This window comes from Mandrillus leucophaeus, unplaced genomic scaffold (genome assembly GCF_000951045.1).
Source record: "Mandrillus leucophaeus isolate KB7577 unplaced genomic scaffold, Mleu.le_1.0 Scaffold2007, whole genome shotgun sequence".
Lineage (NCBI taxonomy): Eukaryota > Metazoa > Chordata > Mammalia > Primates > Cercopithecidae > Mandrillus > Mandrillus leucophaeus.
This window is the reverse complement of record NW_012102041.1, coordinates 67,799-76,268: the sequence shown is the minus strand read 5'-3', so window position 1 is coordinate 76,268 and position 8,470 is coordinate 67,799. Positions and strand designations below refer to the sequence as shown.

At 36.1% G+C, this 8,470-nt stretch overlaps 1 protein-coding gene across 1 annotated transcript; it reads left to right on the top strand.

Annotated features, from left to right (window-relative positions):
* Positions 1–757: 757 nt before the first annotated feature.
* On the top strand, positions 758–1,707 carry LOC105539223 (putative olfactory receptor 56B2; the record flags this gene model as incomplete). Its single annotated transcript, XM_011979410.1, has 1 exon — positions 758–1,707. A coding segment is annotated over one exon (950 nt), but the record flags the coding sequence as incomplete, so codon positions are not given.
* Positions 1,708–8,470: the final 6,763 nt, after the last annotated feature.

The window sequence follows — 8,470 nt, the reverse complement described above, 5'->3', positions numbered from 1 at the left end:
AATTTCCAGCTTTTCTGCCCTGCTTTTTCCCCATCTTTGTGGTTTTATCTGCCTCTGGTCTTTGATGATGGTGACGTACTGATGGGGTTTTGGCGTAGGTGTCCTTCCTGTTTGATAGTTTTCCTTCTAACAGTCAGGACCCTCAGCTGTAGGTCTGTTGGAGATTCCTTGAGGTCCACTCCAGATCCTGTTTGCCTGGGTTTCAGCAGCAGAGGCTCAGTTGAAAATGCAGAAGTCACCGGTGTTCTGTGTCGCTCGCGCTGGGAGTTGGAGACTGGAGCTGTTCCTATTTTGCCATTTTGCTCTGCCCCCTAAATATCTTACCTAAAAAGCCTCCACGCGTAAAAACCACTACTGTGAGTTTGTACATTAGGTCTCTAAAGAAACCAACTCGTTGACAAAGACAAACTTAGGAAACCAGGCTGCGATACCAATCACTTTCAACTTGTCCTGCTCCTGTGACTTACTGCATGGAAGCTCTTAAACGAGGTCCTGATTTTATAATGTCCTATACCTTAGATATGACAAAGTGGAAAAAATATGACCTACATTATAGAGTATTATAGATGATTAACTGAGTTATCACAGAGAATATACCAAATATCACATAGGATAATACATATCCAATAGATGTAAGTGACAGCATGAGATTAACCAGGCTGAGTCACACCTCAATATGATGATACTGGGTAATTATTTTCCCAATACTTTCATAGAGATTATTAGAAATACTAACATCAAATATTTTTCCTCTTAGTGGTGCTCCAGGAGCTCAGAGATTCCAACAGCTCTAAGTTCCAGGTCTCTGAGTTTATCCTGATGGGATTCCCTGGCATTCACAGCTGGCAACACTGGCTCTCCCTGCCCCTGGCTCTGCTCTACTTCTTAGCTCTCAGTGCTAACATCCTTATCCTGATCATCATCAACAAAGAGGCAGCACTGCACCAGCCTATGTACTATTTCCTTGGGATCTTGGCTGCGGCAGACATGGGCCTGGCTACCACCATCTTGCCTAGGATTTTGACCATCTTATGGTTCAATGCTAAGACCGTCACTCTCCCAGAGTGCTTTGCTCAGATGTATGCCATACATTGCTTTGTGGCCATGGAGCCAAGTACCTTTGTCTGCTTGGCTATTGATAGATATGTAGCCATTTGTCAACCACTCCGGTATCCATCAGTCATCACTGAATCTTTTGTATTCAAAGCAACTGTGTTCATGGCACTGAGAAACAGCTTGAGTCTCATCTCAGTGTCTGTGTTGGCTGCCCAGAGGCATTACTGCTCCCCGAATCAAATTGAGCACTGTCTTTGTTCTAACCTTGGAGTCACTAGCCTATCTTGTGATGATCAAAAAATCAATAGCATTAACCAGGTCCTTCTGGCTTGGACACTCATGGGAAGCGACCTGGGTTTGATTATTTTATCATATGCTTTAATACTTCACTCTGTCCTGAAGCTGAATTCTCCAGAAACTGCATCCAAGGCCTTAAGTACCTGCACTTCCCACCTCATCTTAATCCTTTTCTTCTACACAGTCATCATTGTGATTTCCATTAGTCATAGTACAGGAATGAAAGTTCCCCTTATTCCAGTTCTACTCAATGTGCTACACAATGTCATTCCCCCTGCCCTGAACCCCATGGTGTATGCACTCAAGAACAAGAAACTCAGGCAAGGCTTATACAAAGTACTTAGACTGGAGTGAAGGGCACCCGATATGGAAAAGATATGCACTTTTTGAAAATTTTCTTCACATATTTTTGCATTATATTCCCCAATTGCTGCAAATGCAGAACAACATAGAAATAGCACAAAGAATTGGTGGCAACAACTGACACTTCAGAACAAAGGAGATGGAAGTAATATTTGAGATACTTGGGAGTCAAGCAAAAATCTTCATCACAAAGGGTAACAGTGATGTTATTTGTCTCAAGGAATTCAAAGAAAAGACTAGTGTAATCTATATTTCATGTTCTTACCCACTTGTCTTAGCTAGAACTTCCAAACACTGTTGAATAGAAGCAGTCAGAGCAGATAATGTGTCAATCTATTCCTTTTAATTTAAGAGCTTGATATTTTACATTTGATGTAATAATTGATAAAATAGGAGATACTTCTGCATTTTCATTATTTGCTTTATAATGTGTCTTATATTTTTAATTTGCAAAGGACTTGAATAGACATTTCTCTAAGATTATATGCAAATGTACAAAAGACACATGAAAAGATGCTCAACATAACTAGTCATTAGTCATTAGACAAATTCAATCCAAACCACAATAACACACCCTTTTGCCCCCTATATTATACATATAAATGTACTGCAAATTTATTTTTTGCAATAAAAGATTAGCAAGTGTTTGCAAGTATATGGATACCTTGAAATCCCAATACATTGTTTTTGGGAAGTAAAAATGGCACAGCCACTGTGGAAGAGTTTGGCAATTACTCAGAAATTTCAGTGCCATTAATATATGACCCAGAACCCAACTGTTAGTAATATACCCAACATAATTGAAAACAAATGTTAATACAAAAACTTGTACACAAATGTTTACAGTAGCATTATTAGCCAAAAAGTAGAAACAACTTATATATCTATAAGCTGTTGTCTTAGTCTGTTTTGTGTTGTTACAATAGAATACCTAATACTGAGTTAGAAATATAGGTTTATTTAGCTCATAGTTCTGCAGGCAGGGTACTTCAAGGACATGTCCCTGGCTTCAAGTGAGGACTTTGGTGTTGCCTCATAACATGGCAGACAAGGTCAAAGGGAAAACAGACATGTGCAAAGAGACAAAACCCAACGGGCTTCCCAGCTTTATAACAACCCACTCTTACGACTAATCTGCCTCCCAGAGAACTGATCCAGTTATGTAACAGAGAAAACTCAGTAATTGCCACAAGAATAGCACCAAATCATTCATGAAGAATCCATCCCCGGGACCCAAACATCTCTTACTAAGTCCCACTTCCGAATTCCACTACAACGGGGATCAAATTTCAACCTGACTTTTGGAGGAGACAAGCAAACCCTATACACACCATAGCAGCTGCTGAATGGATAAACAAAATTAAGCATATCTATGTTAGGAATTATTATTTAATAAAAAGTACCTATATGAGATGATAGATATACTAGTCAGCTTCACTATAATAATTATTTTGCTGTCTCTATCCCATAATCTCATGTTGTAAACTTCAAATATATATAGAATAAAACTTACCTTACAAAAATTCAACTTGATTGAATTAAAAATATGCAAATTTAACAAAGTGATATGGAAAATTTTGTTAGTAAATAGGAAAAATAAAAAGAGAATAAATTCTCCCAACAACAAACAAAAATAAATAAAGTACTGGTACAATCTGCAGCACACATGAACTTTGAAAACATTATGCTTAGGTTAGTGAAGAAAGCCAAACACAAAAGGCTACCTAGTATCTGATTCCATTTGTATGATATCCAGAATAGGTTAAGTCTATAGAAAAAAAAAAGCAAATTAGCTTTTAGTAGGGAGTGGAGACTCCGGACAATAATGGGAGAGACCAACTAATGGTTATGAAGTTTCCTTTCAAGGTAATGGAAATATTGTGAAATTAGATAGTGGCAATGGTTGTACAGCATAATGAATGCAGTGAAAGTCACTCAATTGTATGTTTTCTTTTTTCATTTTATATAAAATTAGGGGGGACAACTGAATTTTTGGTACATGGATGTATATCCATGTGTATAGCCTGGCTGTGGTGAAGTCTGGGCTTGTAGTGTACCCATCACCAGAATAGTGTACATTGTACCTACTAAGGAATTTCTCATTCCTCACTCCCCTTCCATCCGCCCACCCCCAAATCTCCAATATTTATCCACTTCACACTCTATGCCTATGTGTACACATTAAGTAGTTCCCACTTAAAAGTAAGAACATGTGGTATTTGCTTTTCTGTTTCTTAGTTATTTCACTTAAAATAACAGCCTCATAATCTATGCATGTTGCTGCAAAAAACATTATTTCATTTGTTTTCATGACTGAGGAGTATTCCATTTTATATCATACCACATTTTCTTTATCCAGTCATCTATTGATGGATACAGGTTGATTCCATATCTTTCCCTGTTATAAACATACTAGTGCCAATATTTTTAAGTGTAATTATTTTAAATGCAATTATCTTCTTTTGGGTAGATACCCAGGAGTGGCATTGCTGGATGGAATGGTAGTTCTAGTTTTAGGTTTTTGAATATTTCCATACCGTTTTCCATAGAGGTTATACTAACTTACATTCAATATAAAACAATATAAAAAACTGCTAAAATTATTATCTACATGTATATTTGTTATATAATTTTCTGTAAAACAAAAGAACATAGATGTCTGAGAACAGGAAAGTACTTAAGGAAGTGTGTAAAATAGAATGTGCTTTTATTTAATCATAATACTGAACAATCTTTTTTTGAATGTGCTTAATATAAACATTAACTGAAAATGATAGAATATTTGTTTTAAAATTGATGTTATCCAAAACGTTTGTCAAAAGCATACATAGCAATTGTATATAAAAAAGTGTATCAGAAGTTACCTCTACATTATTATAGAATTAGGTTCTAATTATCTCTGTGATGATCTCATTTTTATTTTTACAATTAAAAAAGTAAACATTTTTCTTCTAATTAAAACACATAAAATTAGATTAATTATTGTCTTTTATTATTGCACTTATTGACATCACCATTGTTATCTCAAATTAAGGCATCTATTTATTGCTAGTTCAATATTCATGTTTAATACGTCTGAACTTTTGATTAATTTTTACAATTCCATAATATTCATCACCAATCTTCCTTGGAAATAAATTTCTTGAAAACCGAGGCCCATGTTTTCTGATGCTTTTTTCATAGTTCCTAGACTAACTCTGAAAGTAAGAAGCACTGAATGATGTTACTTAACACATGAAAACATAAAAAAAGGAAGATACAAAAGTGTCTGTGTGAGCTATTAACACATTCTGTGCTTGCTTCCAATTTGTATGCCACAAGGCCTTAAGCAAAAAGAAACAACTCTGCAATCTTATTAATATCATAATTTTTAAAATAAAACATCTTGTGTTCTTTCTCATTTCCGCCCACATATACATGACCACACATAAGCACATGTACAGAAACATTCATAGGAAAGTACTCACCAGTTACTTATGTGGCATCATATAGGTGATGAGCATAGAGTGTTTTCACCCTTTTATCTCCTGTGAACATTGTCTTAATTCCAACACTGTGACCCTAATTATATGAAATATCCCCTTGGGACATATAACACATAATTTTCTTTAAAGGCTTATATCAGTAGTAAAGGTATCAAGGGATTTTAATGTTGAGGGGAGTACATGTACATATATTGTAGGATTCTCAAGTGTTCTTTGACCAAGATTCTGAACATCTGGACCAAACTGCATTCAGCTCATTCTATTGGCATCTGGAAATTAGGTATTAAAGGACATAAAAAGGAGACAAGGGTAGTGACAGGATTTTTCTTGTTGTAGTTCATAGTAGATAAATTGGAGAGATATTTTGCTAAAGTGTACAGAAACTTAGAGTGTATACTATTGATTATTCTCAGAAATACAGATTTGATTTCATTCACTTAGTTTGAAGGCAGAAGTTTTGCAGACGTTTGTTTTGCAGAAAAATGTTTATTTCCCCAATTTTCAGGTTTTCATTCAGTGAAACTTTTCATGATGATTTTGAATATTTATAAATAAAACAAATAGGAATCATTGAAAATGATGAAAGTCAGGTGTGAATCAACCAATAGCATGGAGAAAAAATAGAAAACAGTTCTTATGGTCAGAGTTCTGCCATAATCAAATTTTTACCTGCCCTCCTCTTTTCCCTTAGAGTAAGAATCTAATTAACTGGCTTTATTCCTAGACAGACATAGTTGTGACTGTGTTCCATTGACTTTGGATAGCAAACATACTTGGATGAACCTATAGTCATTTTGAGAGAAGAGCATGGTCTGTAAAGATTGAGCACGGTCAAGTGAGAAAACAAAGTTACTATCTACAAAGATTAGGGTGAAAGTACACAACCGATGATATCAAAATCATACTTCATAAATGGTGGTATTTGTGTTTAATGTTATCACTTAATAGACCTACTCACTCTCACAGCATAATACAAATCTATTATTCTTGCAGAATTATAAAGTTATAGAGCATTAAAAACATTTTATAAGCTTCTATTTCTTGATGAGACTCATCACTTTTTATTTATTTATTTATTTATTTATTTATTTATTTATTTATTTATTATTATACTTTAAGTTGTAGGGTACATGTGCATAACGTGCAGGTTTGTTACATATGTATACTTGTGCCATGTTGGTGTGCTGCACCCATCAACTCGTCATTTACATCAGGTATAACTCCCAATGCAATCCCTCCCCCCTCCCCCCTCCCCATGATAGGCCCCAGTGTGTGATGTTCCCCTTCCTGAGTCCAAGTGATCTCATTGTTCAGTTCCCACCTATGAGTGAGAATATGCGGTGTTTGGTTTTCTGTTCTTGCGATAGTTTGCTAAGAATGATGCACTTTTACACTGTTGGTGGGATTGTAAACTAGTTCAACCATTATGGAAAACAGTATGGCGATTCCTCAAGGTTCTAGAACTAGATGTACCATATGACCCAGCCATCCCATTACTGGGTATATACCCAAAGGATTATAAATCATGCTGCTATAAAGACACATGCACACGTATGTTTATTGCAGCACTATTCATCACTTTTTTTTTAAATTGTGGCCCTCGGTTTCAAATTCTGATAATTGGGAACTCAGCATATTGGGGACTAGAAGGTATTATAATTTCCCTTTTTCATAAAATATTAAGCTGAATTATCTTTCTCTCATCACCAGCAATTATATAGGTTTGTGTAAATTTACATTGCCACAGCAGTCACATTGCCCAGCTGAGTTTCCAGCAAGTATAAATATCATTCTCAGAGGCAATTTATAGTACATTTCAAACAGACATCTTTCTCAACCAAAATCTCTTTCCCTTTGACCCTCTGGAAGCACAAATTAGAGAAATATAGAAAGTGGCATGTAAGAAAAAATGAAAATGTAGCTGCTGTATTAAAAGAAGAGAGAATTAACAAAGTAGAATACATTTTTGCTAACTTTTAAAAAAAGCATTTAAAATTTGTGTTGGAGAAAGCATTATATAACTTTTGCTTAGTGCTATATTATTTTGTATCAACAAGATCTTTAACTGAGATGCTTATAAATGTAATCGAGATGAGAACTAACACTTCTCATGTAACAATAAAGTCAGTTTTAGTAATTAAAAATATATAAACAGGAAATACAAGGGACATAAACAAGATATTTACGTGTTTCCCTTTTATAGTTACAGTTTTAATATATCTCTATATACAATATATAGATAATACATAGATATATATTAATATAAAGTATATTAAATATATAATGTGAGATATATATAACTGAATATATAATGTGATATATATAATGTAAGATAAACGTATAGTAAATACATATAAAGTGAGATACTATATATAAAGTAGCACAATATATATTATATATATGACATATGTTAACTAAATATATAATGTAAGATAAATATAAAATGTGAGATAAAGGCAACATAAGTCATCTCAAAGACATATTTTTTATTTTCAACATAGAGGTATCTTTACTTTCTCTAATTTCTCTACTTGCTTCTGTTACACAGACACATAGAATTAAGAGTTGACTACTTAAGGTTCCAGGGAGCCGAGCAAGATGGCCAAATAGGAACAGTTCCAGTCTCTAGCTTCCAGCGCCAGCGAACAGAGGTTGGGTGATTTCTGAATTTTCAACTGAGGTACCGGGTTCATCTGACTAGGGAGTGCCAGACAATCAGTGCTGGTCAGCTGCTGCAGCCTGACCAGCAAGAGGTGAAGCAGGGCGAGGCATGGCTTCACCTGGGAAGCGCAGGGGAAAGGGAATTCCTTTTCCTAGCCAGGGGAACTGAGACACACAACACCTGGAAAATCAGGTAACTTCTACCCCAATACTGCCCTTTACAAAGGGTCTTAGCAAACGGCACCACCAGGAGATTATATCCCACACCTGGCTGGGAGGGTCCCACACCCACAGAGCCTCCCTCATTGCTAGCGCAGCAGTCTGTGATCTAATGGCAAGGCAGCAGCGAGGCTGGCGGAGGGGTGTTCACCATTGCTGAGGCTTAAGTAGGTAAACAAAGTTGCTGAGAAGCTCAAACTGGGTGGAGCCCACAGCAGCTCAAGGAGGCCTGCCTGTCTCTGTAGACTCCACCTCTGGGGACAGGGCACAGCTAAACAACAACAACAAAAAGCAGCAGAAACCTCTGCAGATGCAAACGACCCTGTCTGACAGCTTTGAAGAGAGCAGTGGATCTCCCAACACAGAGGCTGAGATCTGAGAACGGACAG